The following is a 26536-nucleotide window of genomic DNA, read 5'->3' on the forward strand; positions in this document are numbered from 1 at the left end:
AGCCACAGGAGGGGGGGCAGGAGCCAAGCCACAGGAGGGGGGGCAGGAGCCAAGCCACAGAAGGGGGGGCAGGCACATATCGCTGGCTGAGAAGGAGAGGCATTGCAGGGGTGGCGGTCACAGGACAAGTGGGACTAGAGGTGAAGTTTGAGGTGGTCATTGGTGGAGAGGGAGGTTGTGTCAACATGGGAGCAGCAGTCAAAGGCCAGCCCGAGGTGGGAAGAGGACCTCACTGGCAGAAAGAGGGGGTGAGCCGCTGCAGCACTCACCGGGCTAGTGATCCCTGGGGGGAAGAGAGTGTCGTCACTGGCAGAGAGGGGATGAGCCACTGCTGTAGCAGTGGACACGACGCCAGTTGGACCTGAGAGGGGGAGCACTGCTAGAGGCTGTGATGGTGCAGGCTATGTAGCCGGGAGGCCAGAGAGGCCAGCAGTGAAGCCTGGAACAGCGAGACGGTTGGTTCACTGAACTGCGACAGGGTCGCGGCTAGGAGGGCCAGGGACCGGAACACTGTGGTGGCAGTGGGCACATAACTGACTGAGTAGGTGGGGAAGTGAGAGGTCATTGCTGGCAGAGAGGGGAGACGGTGCAGTGGGACCAGAGGGACAGTGAGAGTGGGAGGAGGGGGGGGGGGGGGGGCAGAGGCTGTGAAGATAGACAAGGTAGCCAGGAGTCAGAAGTCAACAAGACAAGGAGGGAAAGAGAGGTCAACACTAGCAGATAGTGGGTGAGCCACTGCCGGAGCAACGGTCACAGGGCCAGTGAGACCCAAAAGGAGCCAGAGGCTGTGAAGATGTAGTCAAGAGGCTAGAGCAGGCAATGGCCAGCAGAGACAGAGCATGAGGAGGGGAGTAGAGGAAGCAGTATGCTGAGAGATAGGCCATCGCTGGCAGAGGGTAAGTGAGCCACTGCCTGAGCAACAGTCACAGGTCCAGTGGCACCAGAGAAAAATAGTAGCAAGAGGAAAGGGAGCTGGGGGGCCAGAGCAGCTGTTGGATGCAGGTAGTTCACTGCCGGCATGGAGACCGGGGTAGTGAGAGGTCGCAGGTCGGTCATCAGGTCGCAGTTGTAAATGAGAACTTGGTTAAATAAAGGGGAAATAAAAATATATAAATAAAAAGACAGCAGGGGAGAGGAACGTGTAGCTGTGTCAGGTATTTAGAGACGGGGGAGTGAGAAAGCTGGCCTGCTGGGCCATCAAGGGGAGCTGTAGCTGCAAGGGCTTAGGCTGTGTCGGATGCCAAGTTGTAATCGGAGGCTGGGAGAGAAGCCACTGCCGAAGATGGTTTGGGGGCCTGGGTTGAAGTCTGAGGCCTTATCTGAGGCTTGGAGGCTGAGTTGGTGGTGTTGGAATGAATATGCAGCAGACGCATCAGGGGATTTCATGGTGGCTCTCGGGTGAGTGGTGTCATCATGCGGTAGGCAACATGGGTGGAGGTGGTTGTGGTCCCGGCAGGAGGGGCAGCCATAGCCAACCAACCGGAGAGAGAGAGAAGTAGTTTAGTGGAAGTAAAGGGGCACAAGAGAGCAAAATAACAAGTGAGAACAATCATGGCTGGACAGATGCCATTAAAAAAAAAGTATGCAATATGATACTGTGTGGCCTGCAGTCACATGAAGTGTGGCACATGACCCTGGACACACTTTAATTAATGGCATAATGAAGAGTGCCAAACAGCTTTTATCAATTACCCTTAATGTGAATGGAAATGAATGTATTGTATTACAAAATTAATTATTGTACTGATGATGGTTGAATAGCTGGGACTCAGAAGCGATGATTGGCAGCACGGTCTCACAGGTCCACCATGGAGCGGGCCATGCGGCTTGCATGTGGCCCGGAGATGTGCTAGTGCGTTTGGTGAAACAGGGCAGTGGATAGTCGGGAAATGCCCTCAGGAGAGCACGATGGGAAATAAGCCGCGGAGCTGGCCGGCTTGGCAGAGGAGAAATGTGGTGAAAGCAGGTAGCTTGCTGGTCCGTGATATGAGAAGAACGATGGATATAAAGAGACTGAAGACAGCAATTGAAAACTAAATAAAACTCTAAAGAATGAAACACCAAGAGCGAGTTTGAGAGACGAACAGAGTAGAGGTTAGGGAGATAGCCTGACGGGAGCAGGTGTGAGCTGTAACAAAACATTACAATTAACTTGTTATGCGGCGACTCTTGATAAGGATGGTCACGCACAGAGCTGTGCAACGCGACATTGCAGAACAAAGAGGAGGAATGCTAGTTTGGTCAGGCTTAAGTAGGGTGACAGGTGATTAAGGAGAGTGAGGACAGGTGGGGAGGCTGATTAGCAATGATTTGCAGATGATGTTTGTTGAGGAGCTGCGTTAAAGGCAACTAGTTAAAGCGTTGCAAACAGGCGTGGAGGCAATTGGTAGCAGCTGGTGCTTGTTGAGTTGCTAGAGAGCTACTGTACATTCAAGGTAACTATTTAAAGTGGTTGCATTCAAGTCTGGTCCTCTCCTTAATTTTTGTTAATTCTTAACCTCATTAACTTTGGCCATGAAATATTTTATTGAAATACTGTAGAATTCCATTCATTCCTATGTAGGACTGCTTCTTCTGGAGAGTGCCACTATGGCCGACCGAAGGCTTCAGAGACTCTCAATGGCCAATACATAGCAATCCAGTGATCTGACGAACACACTGTCCATCCTGCAGGTAGAGCAGGGCCTTGCGTACCACCTGACAGCAGGAGCAGCGCTGCGTGTCCACACACTGCACACAGCCCTGAGGACATGCCTCACACACACACAGCTCAGCCGGCTGGCGAACAAGCCTGCTGGACACTTCAACACACACGCCTGCTCTGCCGACAGGAACCGCCCTGAGAGGAGCACAGGGAGGATACGGTCAGAACACACACTGCCACGGTCAGAAAGAATGGAATGCTTTAATGCAGTCAGAGGACTGCAACTGAACTAGTGAGATGTGCTTATCTTTCTCTTTTCACAGGGTTAATAAGCTGACCTCACAGGAAACAAACACTACACACACAGTCTGACACTACACACACTGACAAATTGACAGGCAGAACTATGGTATGACAGACCATTTACACAGGTTTTACACTGGTTCTCCTCCTCTCCTGAACATGAGTCACATGAGGCATGGCAGGCCTCACATTCTCCTTCCCCTGCAGGGGAAAGATCACACAGTACCAACAAATGATTCTCATTATAATCATAGCCTACAACCACAGTCGGTGGGATTAAAAAGTTGCTGTTACAAAATGCCTTCGCTGCAGCAAGGTACATCACCAATGTGACAAACTCTCTTGCAGGGTAAAGTCAAGACTGCCAACTTCATTAGCAATTATCTAACAATAACCTGTGTAATGAAATACATTTATGAAATTGCCCTGCAAGTGCGGTAATATCCACTTCGTACCAAACAGTTTTCTGCAGTATAGGTGAACTTCTGAATACCCCCTTTTCTGGATATTTTTACAGTAAAGTGATCCTTTAAATCTCACGACTGAGGAAGGTGTTAGCAGGGCAGGAGTCCTGTTCAGAGACACACTCCCCTTCCTCCAGGCTCCTCCCCTCCTCACACTCCCCTTCCTCCAGGCTCCTCCCCTCCTCACACTCCCCTTCCTCCAGGCTCCTCCCCTCCTCACACCCTCTTCCTCCAGGCTCCTCCCCTCCTCACACTCCCCTTCTTCCAGGCTCCTCCCCTCCTCACACTCCCCTTCCTCCAGGCTCCTCCCCTCCTCACACCCTCTTCCTCCAGGCTCCTCCCCTCCTCACACTCCCCTTCCTCCAGGCTCCTTCCCTCCTCACACTCCCCATCCTCCAGGCTCCTCTCCTCCTCACACTCCTCATCCTCCAGGCTCCTCTCCTCCTCACACTCCCCATCCTCCAGGCTCCTCCCCTCCTCACACTCTCCTTCCTCCAGGCTCCTCCCATCCTCACACTCTCCTTCCTCCATGCTCCTCCCCTCCTCACACTCCTTCCTCCAGGCTCCTCCCCTCCTCACACTCCCCTTCCTCCAGGCTCCTCTCCTCCTCACACTCCCTATCCTCCAGGCTCCTCCCTCCTCACACTCCCCCTTCCTCCAGGCTCCTCTCCTCCTCACACTCCTCATCCTCCAGGCTCCTCCCCTCCTCACACCCTCTTCCTCCAGGCTCCTCCCCTCCTCACACTCCCCTTCTTCCAGGCTCCTCCCCTCCTCACACTCCCCTTCCTCCAGGCTCCTCCCCTCCTCACACCCTCTTCCTCCAGGCTCCTCCCCTCCTCACACTCCCCTTCCTCCAGGCTCCTCTCCTCCTCACACTCCCCATCCTCCAGGCTCCTCCCCTCCTCACACTCCCCTTCCTCCAGGCTCCTCTCCTCCTCACACTCCCCATCCTCCAGGCTCCTCCCCTCCTCACACTCCCCATCCTCCAGGCTCCTCTCCTCCTCACACTCCCCATCCTCCAGGCTCCTCCCCTCCTCACACTCCTTCCTCCAGGCTCCTCCCCTCCTCACACTCCCCATCCTCCAGGCTCCTCCCCTCCTCACACTCTCCATCCTCCAGGCTCCTCTCCTCCTCACACTCCCCATCCTCCAGGCTCCTTCCCTCCTCACACTCTCCTTCCTCCAGGCTCCTCCCCTCCTCACACTCCCCTTCCTCCAGGCTCCTCTCCTCCTCACACTCCCCATCCTCCAGGCTCCTCCCCTCCTCACACTCCCCTTCCTCCAGGCTCCTCTCCTCCTCACACTCCCTATCCTCCAGGCTCCTCTCCTCCTCACACTCCCCATCCTCCAGGCTCCTCTTCTCCTCACACTCCCCTTCCTCCAGGCTCCTCTCCTCCTCACACTCCCCATCCTCCAGGCTCCTTCCCTCCTCACACTCTCCTGCCTCCAGGCTCCTCCCCTCCTCACACTACCCATCCTCCAGGCTCCTCTTCTCCTCACACTCCCCTTCCTCCAGGCTCCTCTCCTCCTCACACTCCCCATCCTCCAGGCTCCTTCCCTCCTCACACTCTCCTGCCTCCAGGCTCCTCCCCTCCTCACACTCCCCATCCTCCAGGCTCCTTCCCTCCTCACACTCTCCTTCCTCCAGGCTCCTCCCCTCCCCACACTCTCCTTCCTCCAGGCTCCTCCCCTCCTCACACTCTCCTTCCTCCAGGCTCCTCCCCTCCTCACACTCTCCTTCCTCCAGGCTCTTCCCCTACTCACACAACACACAATCATTAATGTTGGAACCGTTACACGTCACACAGTCAGATTGACACTCCTCACACTCCGGGGTGTCCTCGTCTCCGTAGAAACCGTTTGGATGCTCTGGCACACACTTCCCCTCTGGGTGGAACAGAGCATACCTTAAAACATTCAAGAACACACACACACACAATAGTACACACACACAATCCTTACCTGATAAGAAGAGGTCGGTCTGACACTAGTAGCATTCATGTTCGTCACAGCTAATACACTTCTCATCACACGGCACACAGGTCATCTCCTCCTCTACCCTGTATGTCTTCGCTGGGCAGTTCTTGTAGTAGCCATCTTGGAATTTAAACCCATGGGAGAGGTTGGTTTGTGTCATCTTCCACACTTACCCATAGCTTTACATATCACACATTAATTAAGAGTTGGGGTCACATTTGATAATATAAAGGGAGTTTCATTAACATTAAATCCACATAAAGAAACAGAGAAGAGGCCCATCGTGGTAAGAAAATAGCTGTACACTATCTGCTGTTTTATCGCACGTGCAATTATACTTTTTATTCAAGCTTTAGTTATCAAGGTTAGTTAAAAATGTATATGTAATTTTCAAGAGACACCTGGTCCAAGATAACAGCAGCAGGGAGTGAAAAAATAAAACTGTGTTTGTTGTTCGAAGTAACTTCTTGGTTGTTGTAATATCGCAAACGGAGGTGACAGTTTCACCGTTACAGATTTCAGCTTTAAGATTAAGAATATTTTTTGTAACATTTTCATTCCTATTTACTTGTAAAAGCTGTCAGTGCAGGATAGGCAATGCCTGGGGTTATCTGAGGAACACACTCAGACATCCTCTCATCCTACTTCTCTCCCCATGGCCCTCAACAACCGTGCTCAAACTGTTAGATAGGAGTTCAGGAAAGGTTCACATGGGATAGACTAACTTACACAGTACTTCTTACAGCCCTCCTCACAGGCCAAACAGTCCTCCCAATCTGGATCCTCCCCTCACCTTCAAGAGAGAGAGAGGAGAGAGGTGTGTGTGTGTGGGGGGAGGGGGGAGGGGGGCAGAGAGAGTGAGAGAATCAGACAGACAGTAAGTATTTCACTGTTAGTCCACACCTGTCGTTTACGAAGCATGTGATGAATACGATTAGATTTGATTTGACAGACAGACATACAGAGATAGAGAGAGAGCAACACAGACAGATGGGAAAAGGGGAATTACGATTATCTATGGAGACAGAAATGCTTTTCTTTTTCATGTTCATACGTTATGCAGAAAAAGGCATTATATAATAACAACATCAAACATCACAACATTCTGGCTCTGTCTGTCACCTTCTCCACACTAGTCGATTGCAGACTCCATCAGTGATGTAGTAGGAGGAGTTACAGCGCAGTCAGCGGTCCATGTTGAATCTGAGGGAAACAAATAGGCAGGCAGGCAGGCAGGCAGGCAGGCAGGCAGGCAGGCAGGCAGGCAGGCAGGCAGGCAGGCAGGCAGGCAGACAGGCAGGCAGATTACACAAATGAGTCTGTTACAGTAAAATATAATTTTGTTAGTGGTATAAATGCGATCAATCAATCAAATGCATTTATAAACCTCTTTTTACATCAGCCGATGTCACAAAGTGCTATACAGAAACCCAGCCTAAAACCCCAAACAGCAAGCAACGCAGATGTAGAAGCACGTGTCTTTGTTTGTCCCAGAGCCAGAGCACATGTCCACTGGACCATGCCAGTTTGAATGACAGCTGTCCTTTGCCCACACCAGTGTCACAGCTGGTGCAGTTGGCAGGCCCTCCATCCAGGTACTTGGCACAGGTGTGGTCACACAGGTGGGACTGCCTATCAGACTGGTACTTCCCCTGGGCACACAGAGACCCTCATCCAGAGACCTGAGACAATGAGTCAACAGCACCTAACTATTAAACTACATTTGCTTCCGATACTTCACTTTACTTGTGCTTGTGACAAACAACACTTGAAACTCTTAAAAAGTGCAATCTGGAACTTTCATTGCCTGTAAAAAGCGCTGGACCTTTTTGTTTATCCTCTTGGACAATTGTGTTTTTGTGTTTCCTAGTGTTACCAAAAGGGAATGGAAAGTTACCAGAATGCACTTTTTATTTGTAAAAAGAAGTGTCTCAGACAGGATAACACAGGAAGAGAGCAACAGAGGTCAGAGAGGAACATAATATTACATCACCATTTTACATCCATGGCTGAACTGTACAGTATGTCACTTCAATGAACCTAGAGGGGCTACAGCTGACACAGTCCTCACCATAGACTTACCTAGAGGGGCTACAGCTGATACAGTCATCACCATAGACTTACCTAGAGGGGCTACAGCTGATACAGTCCTCACCATCGACTTACCTAGAGGGGCTACAGATGATACAGTCCTCACCATAGACTTACCTAGAGGGGCTACAGCTGATACAGTCCTCACCATAGACTTACCTAGAGAGGCTACAGCTGATAAAGTCCTCAGCATAGACTTACCTAGAGGGGCTACAGATGATACAGCTCTCCATAGACTTACCTAGAGGGGCTACAGATAATACAGTCCTATCATAGACTTACCTAGAGAGGCTACAGCTGATACAGTCCTCACCATAGACTCACCTAGAGGGGTGTCTTCTGTCTTTGGGCCGGTACACTTCAGACACGTGGCGTCACATGCATGGCACTTCCCATGGCTTTCCTGGTACTTTTCTACATGGAAAACACAAAGGCACTGAGTTCCCTGAATTCCTATCAGAACTTGTAGTCATGGCAAATAATAGTCAAATATCGGACCACCATCTTATTACGTTTGCAATCGCAACAAATAATTTGCTTAGACCCCAACCAAGGATTATCAAAAGCCGCGCTACAAATTCGAGGACAACCCAAAGATTCCATTGATGCCCTTTCAGACTCCCTTCCCTTACCCAAGGACGTCGAAGTACAAAAATCTGTTAACCACCTAACTGAGGATCTAAACTTAACCTTGCGTAATGCCCCAGATGCAGTCACACCGCTAAACTCCCCCCAAAAATAGCTGTATTCGAATACTCATACTAACCGTACTAACCGCACCATTTTGACGTAAATTGAGTACGTACTATTCTTATTGGTCATAGTATGGATATAGTTAGTATGCCAAAAGTTCCCGGATGTCGTACTAAATACGTCAAAATACAAAGTATACAAGCAGTGGACACTATTTCCGTGCTTTTAGGGCCCATAATGCAATTCTTCAGAAAATGGCCGTGGCTTCACAACGTTTTCAGATTTGAAGAAAATGGTGGAAAATATGCAGCTGATGTCTGACTAGAGCGGATACAAATTCATTGCTTTAACTAATTATGACAAATGTTAAGAAAAGATTGAGCAATGTAAAAAAATTATAACTTTTCAAATAAGTTACGTTACACGTTATGTTGGCTGTCAATTTGTTAGCTACGCCTCCAACTCAATCATTAAGTTTGCAGACGACACAAAAGTAGTAGGCCTGATTACCAACAATGACGAGACAGCCTACAGGGAGGAGGTGAGGGCCCTGGGAGAGTGGAGCCATGAAAATAACCTCTCCCTCAACAAAACAAGGAACTGATCGTGAACTTCATGAGACAGCAGAGACAGCATGCCCCCATCCACTTCGACAGAGCCGCAGTGGAGAAGGTGAAAAGCTTCAAGTTCCTTGGCGTACACATCACTGACAATCTGAAATGGTCCACCTACATAGAAAATGTGGTGAAGAAGGTCCCTCAGGAGGCTGAAGAAATTTGGCTTGGCCCCTAGACCCACAAACCTTTACAAATGCACCATTGAGAGCATCCTTTCGGGCTGTCTCACCGCCTGGTACACAACTGCACCGGCCTCAACCGCAGGGCTCTCCAGAGGGTGGTGCGGTCTGCCCAACGCATCACCGGGGGCACACTGCCTGCTCTCCAGGACACCTACAGCACCCAATGTCACAGGAAGGCCAAAAAGATAATCAAGGACAACAACCACTTGAGCCACAGCCTGTTCACCCCACTATCTTCCAGAAGGCGAGGTCAGTACATGTGCATCAAAGTTGGGACCGAGAGACTGAAAAACTGCTTCTACCTCTAGGCCATCAGACTGTTAAATAGCCAACACTAAATGGCTTCCACCCAGTACTATGCCCTGAACTTAGTCACTGTCACTAGCTGGCAACCACCTGGTTACTCAATACTTCACCTTAGAGGCTGCTGCCCTATGTACATAGACATGGAATCACTGGTCACTTTAATAATGGAACACTGGTCACTTTAATAATGTTTACATACTGTTTTACTCATTTTATACTGTATTTTAGTCAATACCATCCTATTCAACTATTGCTCTATATACACTATTCTATCCTACGTATTCTACAGATATACTAAATATTATATATATATATATAATGACATATATATAATGACATTGCTTGTCATAATATTCTATATTTCTTAATTCCATTATTTTACTTTTAGATCTGTGTGTATTGTTGTGAATTGTTAGATATTACTGCTAAATACGTGTATGCGACCTATAAAATTTGATTTGAGCTGGATAGAGAGAGAGAGAGAGAGAGAGAGAGAGAGAGAGAGAGAGAGGATGGAGAGAGAGAGAGAGAGAGAGAGAGAGAGAGAGAGAGGGGATGGAGAGAGAGGAGAGGCAGAGAGAGAGAGAGCTAGAGAGAGCAACCATTATCTTGGCTCAGTGTTCCGACCTAGAGCACACACTCCAAAATGATATGACAAAGATAGGAGTTTGTTTTGTTTGCAATAGATTTAGAATCTCTGCGAGTGTGTGAATTAGTATTCTCTGTGGCTGAGATGGAGAATCACTGTGTACGGAGTTGAAATGCATGAGTTGGTAATTCAGGCGTCATCAGAGGGATCGGTTGTGCCTGGTTTGCGTTCCGTACAGATGTTCGCAGAGGTGCATCTCAAGCAGTTTCCACTGCACTTCTTGCACACATTCACATCTGTGGGGAAAACACAACAATAGAAGCGTTCATATCTGCTAAATATAAGTCCACTCCAGTTGACGTAAATGCATTGTTCATTAAGCATGTATTCAGTAGAGACATCATCTTGTTTTTTACAATACAGCATAATATCATTAAAAAAAACTGCCTACGCATTATTCTCTACCCCTCCCAAGTCACCAGGATCCCAAAATGGGACCACAATAGGGACATACAATGGAGATATAATGGCCTCCCTACACTACTGGTGGGAGGAGACCTGTCTTCATCTCTCAGCCTCACAACATAGGGGGCAAGTCTGAAATCGCCTTCTATTCCTTATACAGTGCCCTATTTTGGACCAGACCTCTATGAGACTCTAGCCAAAAGTAGTGCACTACTTAGGCAATAGGGTCTCATTCGGAATGCATCCCGGGACATACCGTGGTCCAGGTAGTTGTTGCCACAGCTGACCGCGCAGCCATTGGTTCCCATGGTCAGATGGTGTCAAAAGGGTTCTCCTATGGGGATAGCCGAATAACCTTTTTGGAACCCTGGTCACTGTGACTGCTCGTGTAGCTCTCACAGGAAGAGAAGTACTTCTTACAGCGGCGTCTGTCACACCAGAACCCTGCCAGGCATGCAGACACACACATCCTATAAGAGAAAAAACACATGCCTCGTTGGTTGGTTGGATGATGTTGCATTACTAGGATTGTCTCCATATGGGACATATACTGAATATTCCATCCTACAGATTTCAAAGCCGCAGAGCTGCGCGGTATATTGTGAGATATGGATAAGAAAATAGGACAACAATATGGATAAAAAAATAGGGCTACAAAAGAGAGGTTGCGGTGTGAGGAATTGAAAAGCTACTCCTTAAACACATAGAACTCTGATACAGGCTACAATTAGTAGTTGGATTCCGTTGGCTTGGCTATAAAAGGGTGTGATAATTGTGTGTTGTCTTGTACCAGAGTTGTTCTGTGACAGCGGGTAAGGTGACTCACCTCTGTATTCCTCAGTGAGGTCACCACCATCAGTTGGCAGCTCTGCTGAGCGGACTTGCTCACGCCGCAGGGAGTATGTGTTCTCTGAGGTGCCATAAAGCACTAAAGAACACTCAATTTCCCTGTGGACAAGAGTTGAAATAAACTATCGTTTTTCCTGATCACATGACCTGACCAGGATCAACTAGGGCCCTGAGTTTTTCCTGGCATGGTCACATGATCAGGAAATACCCCAGGGCCCTACTCATGAATTGCATTATTTGATATCTGGTGTACTTCTTGTGGTATTGAATGGTGGTAAAAGTATAGCTTGGCAGACCTGATTCACTGTTGTCCTTCTGTTGAGAGGTAGTATCCAGGATCTCCAGACTCCATTCTCCTGCTGCTTTCTCCTCCCAGCAGTGAGTGGTCCCAGCCTTCAGTAGAGTGGTCAAGAGGCCTGGACCCAAACACAACCATGGTGTAATACACTTAGTGTACAAAATATTAAGAACACCGGCTCTTTCCATGACATAGACTAACCAGGTGAATCCAGGTGAAAGCTATGATCCCTTACTGATGTCACTTGTTAAATCCACATCAATCAGTGTAGATGAAGGGGAGGAGACAGGTTAAGGAAGGACTGTTAAGGCTTGAGACAATTTAGACATGGATTGTGTATGTGTGCCATTCAGAGGGTGAATGGGCAGGACTGTAACGTAGACTGAGGCCAGTACCAGGAAGTGAGGTTGACTGTGACCCCCAGCTTCTCCATGAAAGCCTTCCATACACGTGATGTGAATTGGGGGCTACGATTGGAGACGATATCCTCCGGGAAGGCCATAGTGCTGAAAGACATGCTGGAACAGTGCCTCAGCGACCTGGAGAGCAGTAGGTAGACCAGAGAGAGGGATGAAACGTCATGATTTAGAGAATCTTTCCACTATCATCAAAATTGTGATAAAACCAACAGAAGAGGCGAGATCAGTGACAAAGTCAATCGACAGATGAGACCAGGGATGCTGAGGCACGGGAAGGAGTTTCCCTGCTGGAGCGTTCCGGGGGTATTTGGATTGGGCACATACAGAACAGGAATTGACATAATGAGTGACTTCCTGCGCCAAGGTGGGCTACCAGTACTTTCCAGATGGACTAAACAGCTGGTGAGCAATGTCTAATTTTAAGGTAGTCTCTAGGTATTGCTCGCCTGAGGTAGAGTACCTCATGATAAGCTGTAGACCACATTATCTACCAAGAGAGGTTTCATCCATATTTTTCATAGCCGTCTTTTTACCACCACAAACCGACGCTGGCATGAAGACCGCCCTCAACGAGCTGTATAAGGCCATAAGCAAACAAGAAAATGCTTATCCAGAAGCGGCACTCCTAGTGGCCGGGGTCTTTAATGCAGGCAAACTTAAATCCGTTTAACCTAATTTCTATGTCACATGCAACCAGAGGGAAAAAACTCTAGACCACCTTTACTCCACACACAGAGATGCTTACAAAGCTCTCCATCGCCCTCCATTTGGCAAATCTGACCATAATTACATCCTCCTGATTCCTGCTTACAAGCAAAAACTAAAGCAGTAAGTACCAGTGACTCACTCAATACTGAAGTGGTCAGATGACGCTGATGCTACGCTACAGGACTTTTTTGCTAGCACCGACTACAAAATATTCTGGGATTCATCCGATGGCATTGAGGAGTTAACCACATCAGTCACTGGCTTCATCAATAAGTGCATCGATGACGTCGTCCCCACAGCGACCTTACGCTCTTATCCCAACCTGAAGCAATTGATTACAGCCAACATCCGCACCGAGCTAAAGGCTAGAGCTACTGCTTTCAAGGAGCGGGACAATAATCCGGATGCTTATATGAAATCCTGCTCTGCCCTCTAATGAAACATCAAACAGGCAAAGCATCAATACAGGACTATGAAGTAGGATTTAATCAGAACAGATTAAATCCTACTTCACCGGCTCTGACTCTCGTCAGATGTGTCAGGGCTTGCAAACTATTACGGACAACAAAGGGAAACCCAGCCGTGAGCTGCCCAGTAACGCGAGCCTACCAGATGGGCTAAATGCCTTTTATGCTCGCTTCGAGGCAAGCAACACTGAAGCATGCATGAGAGCAACAGCTGTTCCCGACGACTGTGTGATTACGCTCTCCGTAGCCGATGTGAGCAAGACCTTCAAACAGGTCAACATTCACAAGGCCGCAGGGCCAGACGGATTACCAGGACGTGAACTCAGAGCATGTGCGGACCAACTGGCAACTGTCTTCACTGACATTTTCAACCTCTCCCTGAAATAATAGTAATACCTACATGTTTCAAGCAGACCACCATAGTCTCTGTGCCCAAGAAAGTGAAGGTAACCTGCCTAAATGACTACCGCCCAGTAGCACTCACGTCGGTAGCCATGAAGTGCTTTGAAAGGCTGGTCATGGCTCACATCAATACAATCATCCCAGAAAACCTAGACCCACTCCAATAGATCCACAGATGACACAATCGCACTCCACACTGCCCTTTCCCACCTGGACAAAAGGAACACCTATGTGAGAATGCTTTTCATTGACTACAACTCAGCATTCTACACCGTAGCGTTCTACACCGTAGCGTTCTACACTGTAGTGCCCACAAAGCTCATCACTAAGCTAAGGACCCTGGGACTAAACACCTCCCTCTGCAACTGGATCCTGGACTTCCTGACGGGCTGCCCCCAGGTGGTAAGGGTAGGAAACAACACATCTGTCACGCTGATCCTCAACATGTGGGACCCTCAGGGATGTGTGCTTAGTCCCCTCCTGTACTCCCTATTCACCTACGACTGCATGGCCAAGCACGACTCCAGCACCATCATTAAGTTTGCTGATGACACAACAGTGGTAGGCCTGACCACCGACAACGATGAGACAGCCTATAGGGAGGAGGTCAGAGACCTGGCAGTGTGGTGCAAGGACAACAACATCTCCCTCAATGTAAGCAAGACAAAGGAGATGATCGTGGACAACGGGAAAAGTAGGCCCGAACACTCCCCTGTTCACATCGATGGACTGTAGTGGAGCGGGTCGAGCTTTTCAAGTTCCTTGGTGTCCACATCACCAACAAACTATCATGGTCCAAACACACAAAAGGAAGTTGTGAAGAGGGCACAACAAGACCTTTCCCCCCTCAGGAGACTGAAAAGATTTGGCATGGGTCCCCAGATCCTCAAAGCATTCTACAACTGCATCATCGAGAGCATCCTGACCGGTTGCATCACTGCCTGGTATGGTAACTGCTCGGCATAGAAAGGGTAATGTGTACCGCCCAGTACATCACTGGGGCCAAGCATCCTGCCATCCAGGACCTATATACTAGGTGGTGTCAAAAAATTGTCAAAGACTCCAGTAACCCAAGTCAGACTGTTCTCTCTGCTACCACAATACAAGTGGTACCGGAGTACCAAGTCTAGGTCCAAAAGGCTCCTTAACAGCTTCAACCCCAAGCAATAAGACTGCTGAACAATTAATCAAATGGGCACCGGGAATATTTGCATTGACCCCCCCCCTTTTTTTCACACTACTGATACTCGCTACTGATTTTCTATGCATAGTCACTTTACCCCTACCTACATGTACAAATTACCTAGACTAACCTGTACCCCTAACCTGTAGTTTATTTAGTAAATATTTTCTTAACACTTTTTTCTTAACTGCATTGTTGGTTAAGGGCTTGTCAGTAAGCATTTCATGGTAAGATCTATTACACCTGTTGTATTCGGCGCATGTGACAAATAAAATTAGATTTGATTTGAATGGTGCGGGTAATACATGGATGTCCAGAGACAACAGCTGTGTGCACCCAGGCCAATAACCGATCCCATATCCCCGTGGGAACATAGATGCTCTCAGGAGGACAGGTGACAGGTGTGGGTTCCCTCTCCAGGGCCTTGTGAATGTCCACATCTATGTCCCAGAGCACGGGGGCTATGACTCAGGTCAATTACCAATCCCATATCCCCGTGGGAACATAGATGCGCTCAGGAGGACAGGTGGCAGGTGCGGGTTCCCTCTCCAGGTCCTTGCGAATGTCCACATGTCCCAGAGCACGGGGGCTACAACTCGAGAGGGTGGGATTATGGGTGCACTCAAGACAGGAACCTCTCCCGAATCGTAGAGACGGAACAGGGCATCAGCTTTGATGTTTTTTTAACCTGGGCGATATGTCAGCGTGAAATCGAATCTGGTGAATAAAAGGGCCTACCTGGCTTGGTGCGGGTTCAGTCGCCTCGCTGTCCATATGTACTCCAAGTTCTGATGGTCGGTGAGGATGAGAAATGGCTCCTGGGCGCCCTCCAGCCAGTATCTCCACTCCTCTAATGCCAACTTCACCGCCAGGAGCTCCCGATCGCCAACATCATAGTTTGTCTCTGCAAGAGACAGCTTTTTAGAGTAATATGCACATGGATACAATTTCTGTGGATTACCTTGACGTTGGGACAGAGCAGCCCCCACACCTACTTCTGAAGCGTCCACCAACACCATGAAGGGCAGGGAAGGATCTGGATGTTTAAGCAATGGGTGGAGGTGAAACGACCCTTTAGTAGGCGGAAGGCTTCGTTGGATGAACACGTGGCTGTCCCTCTGCTCCTGTGGACCCTGGGTAGAACATATTGGACACCGTTGAAACTGGTGCCCCACCTGTACGCAATAAGGACAGAGCCCCAGCTGTCTACGAGGGCGTCGCTCAGCCGCGGAGAGACATGTGGCCCCCACCTCCATGGGTTCAGGCTCTGACTCGAAATGATCAACGGAGGAGGGAGAGAGGCGATGGGGGTACCAATGCCCCCGAAGAAGGTTATCCAGACGGATGGCCATCGCGATTACTGGCTCGCTGGGTCGATTTGTGATAGAGAATCCTCCCCTGTTTGGAGATGATGCCTCTTGAGTAATGTTGAAAGAACGCGGGGGACCTCATCCGTAGCCGTCCCCAAATGAGCCAGCTGGTCATGGTGTTGATGAAGGAGGTGTCCCTGTTCACCGACCATCTGGGAGATGTCTTGGTTAACTGCTGCTTCCATTTGTTGAGGTAGTATTCTGTAACGTAGACGCAAGGATTGAGGAAGCAGGTGCAGATAGTGAGTTTAATAATAACGAACATGGAGCGATACAAACCAAGAGAAGCGTCTGATATAGAAACATAAACAATTATACCTGATGACTGATAACAAAAGAGTGTTATATAAAGGGTAAGTAATCAAGGGAGTAATAAAGTCCAGGTATGACTGATGATGAGTCTCAAAAGATTTACGTGCGTTTGAACAGGGCGCACCGGTTTGTGTAAAGAACTGCAATGCTGCTGGGTTTTTCATGCTCAACAGTTTCCCGTGTGTATCAAGAATTCTCCCCCACCCAAAGGGCATCCAGCCTACTTGACACAACTGTGGGAAACATTGGAGTCAACATGGGCCAGCATCCCTGTGAATGCTTTTGAAACCTTGTAGAGTCCATGCCCCGACGAATTGAGGCTGTTCTGAGGGCAAAAGGTGGGGGTGCAACTCAATATTAAGAAAGTGTTCTTAAAGTTTTGTACACTCAGATCCTACATATAGTGCCATTATGACCAGGACAAAAATGCAACCATTGCATGATATACTGCCACTGTGACCCAAACCAAGATTCAACATAGGCCTTGGTACACTGTCACTTCTGGATTCTTTCCAAATACAAACTTTGTCAGTACGTTTTCATACCCAATGTCATCCGATGTCCACATGAGTCCACGTCCCATGCCATCTGTTGTGTGATTCTACATTTCCTATTCATTTGGCATTGAGGGATGTATCTGGCTTCTACAGCAGATGGTGTGGGACATGGTCCACGTTTTAGGTAAGAAAAAATCGTACAGACTAATTTCTAAGTAACTATCACTTTAACTCACTCAGCACATCAGTCAGTTAGTATCATCAAAATATATTTAGAGTTTGTTATGAGTGGGTGGAGTGACCATACTACAGTATAATACCCTTTTCACACTAATATGCCAACCTGAACCCTATTGTGTTGGCTCAGATAGTCCCTTTTCACATTGTCGTTTTCACGGTTCCAGCAACTATGAGTGGATGTGTAACCAAGACAGCTCAGTACAGTTCAGCTCGGTTTGGCCCATACGTGTGAAATGAGTGACCTGGAGAGGAGAGGTCACCTCTGTGACTCTGGGTGATAGTGACTTGGATGACGACGTGCTCCAGATAGACAATGTGCTGCAGGGGATGGCTGGAGCAGCCAGTGGAGTCATACACAGACCTCATCACAAGGCCTGAAGAAATAGTTGTGTTATATGAGAAAGAAAGAGTGCGAGAGGGGAGGGAGAGAGAGAGAGGGGGGGAGAGAGGGAGAAAGAGAGAGAGGGGGCAGAGAGAGAGGGGGGGAGAGAGGAAGAGAAATAGGGGGGAGAGAGATAGAGAGAGGGGAGAGAGAGGTGAGAGAGAAGGGGGAAAGAAAGAGACAGGGGGATGGGGAGAGAGAGAGATGGGGGAGAGGGGAGAGAGCGAGGGTGGGGGGGAAGGGAGGGAGAGAGTGGGGGATGGAGAGAGAGAGAGAGGGAGATGGAGAGAGCGAGAGGGGGAGGGGAGAGAGCGAGAGGGGAGAAGGGAGAGAAAGGGGGATGAGAGAGAGATGGTGCTTAATAATTATCTGTGGAGATGAATATGCTTCAGAGAAAATAGAGGATTTTATCTATGATGGGTAGCAGCCAGTCCCATTCCTGCTGTGTTGGATGGAAGCCTCTTCACACACATGCTGGGAGAGGACCAGTCTCCATCGCTCAGCCTTCTTCACCGTACTCTCTGCATTCAACAGCCCAAATTCATACAGGTTACTCACGACCAATGAATGAATGAACGAATGAATGAACGGTTCAATTAATTAATGACTGGATGGATGGATGGATGGAAGGATGGAATTGTGGAGGAAAAATGTATAGTCTGGACACAGCCTTGAATTGTACATCTTGTCACATACAATCATTGGTTCCTGTAGGTGCTGGGTAGAGATATGAGGGAGAGACGGTCATACCCTTTCCTCAGACCTTTTGGCAGAACGCCCAGAATATGTTCTATAAGTTAAGATAGGATACGGTGCCAGACACATGCAGGAACAAACCCTATGAACAATGCCTATGTAGCTTGTCTGTGTAAGCAGTTTATAAAATAACTAACGGGACTGCCCCGGCAGAGCTCACTTCAGACCGGTACTTTATGCATCTAAGTTTGACTGTGCCCTCTCCAGCTTGCAGTTAATAAAGAATGATTAATTTAAGATTGACTTCAGGTGTCTCTGGTGGTAATTTCCACGACAGAAGGATGCATGGATGGAAGGATGCATGGATGGAAGGAAGTAAGAATGCATGGAAGGAAGGATGAAAGGAAGGATGGAAGGATGCATGGATGGAAGGAAGGATGCATGGATGGAAGGAAGGAAGGAAGTATGGATGGAAGGAAGGAAGGATGTATGGAAGGAAGGATGCATGGATGGAAGGAAGGAAGAACGAATACACAAACAAACCAATAGACTCAATCAATGAAGCAATTAGTGAGCCAATCAGATAGGAAAGCCTAAATGTGGTTGTTTGTCATTTGTTGTGTAGTGTTACAGTCATGGTTGTTCCTTTTTACATCAAGTCATTCTATGTTTCCTTGAATGTTAATAGAAAATGACAATAAAAATATAAATGAAAGAAAGCCCCTTAAGTGTTCTGTGGCTAAGTGTTAAAGGAACAACAACTACATTTTTGGTTTGCACAGAGTATGGGGAACAAATTCAATCAAACCAGATACCCTTGTATCCAGCTCCGTTGTAGTGCCAGTCATGGGCGGTCTGGTGACTGGCCTGTGACGTTTTGACAATAATGTGCTGCACATCCCTCCAGGTCAGCAGTGGGCTGGATCAGGGTCACACATACAAGACTGTATAGCATATTATAATGTCGTAATACTAAAATAATATTCTCAGTACATTATAAATAGAGCCAGGAGTTTCTCTGACAATGAAATATTTGCAGCCCAAGTTTTAGCCTATAACTAGGGCCTGTAACTATAAGGCCTGTAACTAGGGTTTGTAGCTAGAGTCTGTAACTATAGGGCCTGTAACTACAGGGCCTGTAACTACAGGGCCTGTAACTGTAGGGCCTGTAACTATAGGGCCTGTTACTATGGTCTGTAACTATAGGGCCTGTAACTATAGGGCCTGTAACTATAGGGCCTGTGACTATAGGGCCTGTAACTATAGGGCCTGTAACTATAGGGCCTGTAACTATAGGGTCTGTAACTATAGGGCCTGTAACTATAAGGCCTGTAACTATAGGGCCTGTAACTATAGGGCCTGTAACTAGGGCCTGTAACTATAGGGCCTGTAACTATAGGGCCTGTAACTAGGGCCTGTAACTATAGGGCCTGTAACTAGGGCCTGTAACTATAGGGCTTGTAACTATAGGGCCTGCAACTATAGGGCCTGTAACTATATGGCCTGTAACTATAGGGCCTGTAACTATAGGGCCTGTGTAACTATAGGGCCTGTAACTATAGGGCCTGTAACTATAGGGCCTGTAACTATAGGGTCTGTAACTATAGGGCCTGTAACTATAAGGCCTGTAACTATAGGGCCTGTAACTATAGGGCCTGTAACTATAGGGCCTGTAACTATAGGGCCTGTAACTATAGGTGCCTGTAACTATAGGGCCTGTAACTATAGGGCCTGTAACTAGGGCCTGTAACTATAGGGCCTGTAACTATAGGGCCTGTAACTAGGGCCTGTAACTATAGGGCCTGTAACTATAGGGCCAGTAACTATAGGGCCTGTAACTATAGGTGCCTGTAACTATAGGGCCTGTAACTGTAGGGCCTGTAACTAGGGCCTGTAACTATAGGGCCTATAACTATAGGTGCCTGTAACTATAGGGCCTGTAACTATAGGGCCTGTAACTATAGGGCCTGTAACTAGGGCCTGTAACTATAGGGCCTGTAACTATAGGGCCTGTAACTATGGTCTGTAACTATAGGGCCTGTAACTAGGGCCTGTAACTATAGGGCCTGTAACTAGGGCCTGTAACTATAGGGCCTGTGTAACTATAAAATCAAATAGTTTACTATGAAGATGCCTAAAAATTGCTTCTCCAATAAAAATCCCTGATTACGCTCGCCACTCGTAGGCGATGTCATCAGGACTAATGGTCGTGTCGTGCCGAACTGCGTATGCATGAAACTCGAGAAAATCAACAACAAAGAAAAAAAAAATCACTTCTCTCATTAGCTGTGTTTGAATACTCATACTAACCGCACTAACCATACTATTTGTGATGTGAATTGAGTATATAGTATGCTTATTGGTCATAGTATGGGTATAGTTAGTATGTCAAAAGTTCCCGGATGTCGTACTAAAATCACCAAAATACAAAGTATACAACAGTACTTTTAGGGCCCATTGTCATGTACGTCATAAAAAGTGGACCAAAACGCAGCGGGTATATGAATACTCATCTTCTTTTATTAGAAGGAAACCAAAACAAAAACAACGACGAAAAGCAGTCCTGTAAGGCTACACAGCTATACATGGAACAACTACCCACAAAACCCATGGAAAAACACCCCTACTAAATTGGACCTTCAATTAGAGGCAACGAGGAACAGCTGCCTCCAATTGAAGGTCAACCCAATAAACTAAACATAGAAATAGAAGAACTAGAACAAACATAGAAATATATTAATATAGAACATAACCCCCAAAAAACCGAAACACACAAAACAAACACACCCTTGCCACGTCCTGACCAACTACAATAACAAAATGACCCCTTTTCTGGTCAGGACGTGACACCCATAAGGCAATTCTTCAGCAAATGGGCGTGGCTTCACAACGTTTTCAAATTTGAGGAGAATATACAGCCGAAGTCCGATGAGAGCGGATACAAATTCATTGCTTTAACAAATTACGACAAATGTTAAGAAAACGTTGATCAATGTAATAAAGTAATGACTTTTCAAATAAGTTATGTTACACATTATGTTGGCTAATAATTTGTTAGCTACACTATCCTTACGAACCGCATAGCATTGCAGCAGTTTGTACCGGTATGTTAGCTAGTTACCTAACGTTAGTTAGCTACTAATACGTCAAACTTGCCAGGCGGTATATTAACTACCTGCTATCAAACTAACTACCCAACGTTTATTGACTTGATTATTCACATCATTCTTAGCTAAGTGGTATAGGCATTGTGCATTTCAATAGACATTGTTAATTCTGGCTATCCACTCCGATTTCAGAGCGCTCTGAATGCTGCGAGAGTGAAAGGCTCTGAATTTACCAATGGACAATCTCACAAAGCTCTGGATTTACGAACGTCCAGAGCAAACTAGTGAGTCTGCATACGATCCACTGTTGCCGGATACTCTGGACTGGACACTGTTGTCGGACCCTCTGGACGGGGCACTGTCTCTGGACTCTTGAGGCTGGGCTGATGCACTGGAAGCCTGATGCATGGGGCTGGTAGAGGAGGTACCAGGCTGGAGACACGCACCTCAGGGCTAGTGCGGGGAGCGGGAACAGGCTGAGTTGGACTGGGCTGCCTCACTGGAAGCCTGATGCGTGGTGCTGGTACTGGAAGTGACCAGTTTGGATACATGCACCTCAGAGCTAGTGCGAGGAGCAGGAATAGGATGAGTAGGACTGGGCTGACGCACTGGAGGCCTGGTGCGTGGGCCTGGTACTGTCTTTACCAGACGGCTAGCACGCACCTCAGGACAAGTATGAAGTATTAACTCAGGTGACATTATTTCTAGGACACGCTCTGCAGGGCGAATGCCGTGCCTAATACACCAACACAATAGCTCTCTCATATTCTTCTCCTCCAATTTACCCATCAACTCCTTAACAGTCTCTGCTTCGCTCCCCTCCAATTTTACCCCGACTGGCTCTGGTTCCATCCTCGGCTCCGCCGATCTGTCCATGTGCCCCCCCCAAAAAAATTATTGGGGCTGCCTCTCCAGTTTGAACGCTATCGGCGTTCCACTGTAATATTCCCGGTCCTCCTTTGCCTTCTTCCATGGGCCCACTCTGGCTCTGATCTCCTCCCAGGTCCACGAGTCCATACTGCCCCTCTCCTGGTGCTTCTCCTTCCTCCGCTGTTGGTCCGTTGTTGGTGGGTGATTCTGTAACGACCGTCGTCTGTGGAAGTAGGGAACCAAAGCGCAGCGTGGTGAGTGTTCATATTCAATATTTAATTAATAGAAACACTTTAAACAAAACACGAAAATGAACGACAGCCTACAGTTCTGCTAGGTACAATACTAAACAGAAAATAATCACCCACAAACCCCAAAGGAAAAACAGGCTGCCTATGTATGACTCCCAATCAGCAACAACAAACTACAGCTGTTCCTGATTGAGAGCCACACACGGCCAACCAAAGAAACCAACCAACATAGAAAAATAAACATAGAACGCCCACCCATGTAACCCTGGCCTAACCAAAATAGAGAATTAAAAACCCCTCTCTATGGCCAGGGCGTTACAGATTCGGGCCAATTCCATTTCAAGTCAATTCAGAAAGTAAACTGAATTGACTGAATTGAAATGGAACTGATCCCCAAATGCGGTATGTATCCAGACTCAACATCCTGGCTCTCTGTCTGTTGGTGGAGCTGGAGCTGTAGGTGGAGGCCAGTATGAAGGGGCATGGCTCTAGGTAGTCAGGGCTGACCCTGGTCTGGGTGGTGCTGCTGATGGAGATGGTGTAGATGCTGTTGGTGTAGCCATAACAGGAGCAGTGGTCCACGCTCCGCACACCGTTACCCGACGCCCACACAAAGATGGAGACATGCCCCTTTCTACTCTGTGGTTCATGGGAGTTGAAGTAAAACATTTTTACATTTGGATTGTTATTCCTCTCACTATTGGTTTAGGTTATGTTTATTATTCCGCTTACTATTGGTTTAGGTTAGGGTTATTATTCCCCTCACTATTGGTTTAGGTTATGTTTATTATTCCGCTTACTATTGGTTTAGGTTAGGGTTATTATTCCCCTCACTATTGGTTTAGGTTAGGGTTATTATTCCCCTCACTATTGGTTTAGGTTAGGATTATTATTCCCCTCATTATTGGTTTAGGTTAGGATTTGGGGAGTGTAAGCTGATCCTAGATCTGTGCCTAAGGGCATCTTCCTCCCCTGTGATTAATACCAAGCGTGAAGAGCCACTACTGATTCATATTTTAATGTTATTTACATATTGATAAGATACATCCTAGAAATAAACATACAACCTAAGGCAAAAGACTGACACACAGACAAACACATATTCAGGCTAAGACAAACACACTCACACACACACAAACACATATTCAGGCTAAAACATACACACTCACACACACACAAACACTCATACACACAAATATACATATATACACACGGAAACACACCCACGTGCACACACGACAAACATACACACGACAAACATACATTCAGGCACGCATGCACACACACACACACACACACACACACACACACACACACACACACACACACACACACACACACACAGTGGATAATCAACTTTTTGACTGTGCACATAGTGGAGAATAAACTTTTCTAATGTACACACACACACACACACACACACACACACACACACACACACACACACACACACACACACACACATAAACAAACACTTACAATGTGTATGACGTTCTCTAAGGCGAGGCTAGCCAGAGGGCCAGGTCCTTCCACCGTCCTCCCGTCATCCTCCGGCTCCAAGCTGGCAGAGTAGATATCAACATGCTGCTGCCTGAAGCTCAGCGATGGGGCCTCCACCATGTCCGTCACATCTCCTTCCAGCATACGAATACCTGCAGACACGGGAGGGGTAGGGACCTTCATAACCTTAGCATTCAATACATAGGGTAAATCATCCATAGGAATAGACTGACTGGAGCTTATTTGGATAGTCCGGATTTTCCATCCGTTGATGCTCTGCAGATGGTCATGCTATCAACAAACTATCTGTTGATAAGCAACTGCTTGCTAAACTTACAGTTAGGGTTAGGTTTAGAATAATGGTTAGGGTAAGGGTTAAGGTTAGAGTTAGGGCGAGGGTTAGGGTTAGTAGATAGTTTGTAGAGCATCTACAGATGGACTATCCAAAGAAAGCGTTACTTGAGATTCTATTTTTATGGGACCATCTGACCTGCAGTACATATGTATGCATCTTCAGTATACAATATACTGTGCCTCCCTTACCCATACGTGCTGTTTTGAAAACTGAACTTGAACTACTGAATATACAGTATGTGTCATTTTTTTTATATTTTCATTTTCTGTTTTGTGTGTTGGCGCTAAAGGACACATTTCATGCTTTTATCGGGACTAATAAAGAACTCTGAACTTTTTATGAACTTATGAACTGTCACATGGACTCACCACCTATGAGCTGTCACATGGACTCACCACCTATGAGCTGTCACATGGACTCACCACCTATGAGCTGTCACATGGACTCACCACCTATGAACTGTCACATGGACTCACCACCTATGAACTGTCACATGGACTCACCACTTATGAACTGTCACATGGACTCACTCATGGCTTACCGGAACAAAAAATGGGAATGTATATCACATTAGCTTAGTTACAGTGCATTTGGAATATACACTGCTCAAAAAAATAAAGGGAACACTTAAACAACACAATGTAACTCCAAGTCAATCACACTTCTGTGAAATCAAACTGTCCACTTAGGAAGCAACACTGATTGACAATAAATTTCACATGCTGTTGTGCAAATGGAATAGACAACAGGTGGAAATTATAGGCAATTAGCAAGACACCCCCAATAAAGGAGTGGTTCTGCAGGTGGGGACCACAGACCACTTCTCAGTTCCTATGCTTCCTGGCTGATGTTTTGGTCACTTTTGAATGCTGGCGGTGCTTTCACTCTAGTGGTAGCATGAGACGGAGTCTACAACCCACACAAGTGGCTCAGGTAGTGCAGCTCATCCAGGATGGCACATCAATGCGAGCTGTGGCAAGAAGGTTTGCTGTGTCTGTCAGCGTAGTGTCCAGAGCATGGAGGCGCTACCAGGAGACAGGCCAGTACATCAAGAGACGTAGAGGAGGCCGTAGAAGGGCAACAACCCAGCAGCAGGACCACTACCTCCGCCTTTGTGCAAGGAGGAGCAGGAGAAGCACTGCCAGAGCCTTGCAAAATGACCTCCAGCAGGCCACAAATGTGCATGTGTCTGCTCAAACGGTCAGAAACAGACTCCATGAGGGTGGTATGAGGGCCCGACGTCCACAAGTGGGGGTTGTGCTTACAGCCCAACACTGTGCAGGACGTTTGGCATTTGCCAGAGAACACCAAGATTGGCAAATTCGACACTGGCACCCTGTGCTCTTCACAGATGAAAGCAGGATCACACTGAGCACGTGACAGACGTGACAGAGTCTGGAGACGCCGTGGAGAACGTTCTGCTGCCTGCAACATCTCCACCATGACCGGTTTGGCGGTGGGTCAGTCATGGTGTGGGGTGGCATTTCTTTGGGGGGCCTCCATGTGCTCGCCAGAGGTAGCCTGACTGCCATTAGGTACCGAGATGAGATCCTCAGACCCCTTGTGAGACCATATGCTGGTGCGGTTGGCCCTGGGTTCCTCCTAATGCAAGACAATGCTAGACCTCATGTGGCTGGAGTGTGTCAGTAGTTCCTGCAAGAGGAAGGCATTGATGCTATGGACTGGCCTGCCCGTTCCCCAGACCTGAATCCAATTGAGCACATCTGGGACATCATGTCTCGCTCCATCCACCAACGCCACGTTGCACCACAGACTGTCCAGGAGTTGGCGGATGCTTTAGTCCAGGTCTGGGAGGAGATCCCTCAGGAGATCTCGGCAAGACGGAGCTGCTCTTCCTCCCGGGGAAGGACTGCCCGTTCCATGATCTCGCCATCACGGTTGACAACTCCCTTGTGTCCTCCTCCCAGAGTGCTAAGAACCTTGGCGTAAACCTGGACAACACCCTGTCGTTCTCCACTAACATCAAGGCGGTGACCCGATCCTGTAGGTTCATGCTCTACAACATTCGCAGAGTACGACCCTGCCTCACACAGGAAGCGGCGCAGGTCCTAATCCAGGCACTTGTCATCTCCCGTCTGGATTACTGCAACTCTCTGTTGGCTGGGCTCCCTGCCTGTGCCATTAAACCCCTACAACTCATCCAGAACGCCGCAGCCCGTCTGGTGTTCAACCTTCCCAAGTTCTCTCACGTCACCCCGCTCCTCCGCTCTCTCCACTGGCTTCCAGTTGAAGCTCGCGTCCGCTACAAGACCATGGTGATTGCCTACGGAGCTGTGAAG

General features: G+C 47.8%; 1 protein-coding gene across 1 annotated transcript; it reads right to left on the reverse strand.

Annotated features, from left to right (window-relative positions):
* Positions 1 to 20319: 20319 nt before the first annotated feature.
* LOC123726174 (proprotein convertase subtilisin/kexin type 6) lies at positions 20320 to 24428 on the reverse strand. The gene is made up of 4 exons (XM_045692785.1): positions 24425 to 24428; positions 23861 to 24033; positions 22798 to 23020; positions 20320 to 20375 (listed from the first exon to the last, which is right to left on the reverse strand). The coding sequence occupies exons 1-4, from the start codon at positions 24426 to 24428 to the stop codon at positions 20320 to 20322; spliced, it is 456 nt and encodes a 151-aa protein (XP_045548741.1).
* Positions 24429 to 26536: the final 2108 nt, after the last annotated feature.

Source organism: Salmo salar, chromosome ssa13, assembly GCF_905237065.1.
Source record: "Salmo salar chromosome ssa13, Ssal_v3.1, whole genome shotgun sequence".
Taxonomy (NCBI): Eukaryota; Metazoa; Chordata; class Actinopteri; order Salmoniformes; family Salmonidae; genus Salmo; species Salmo salar.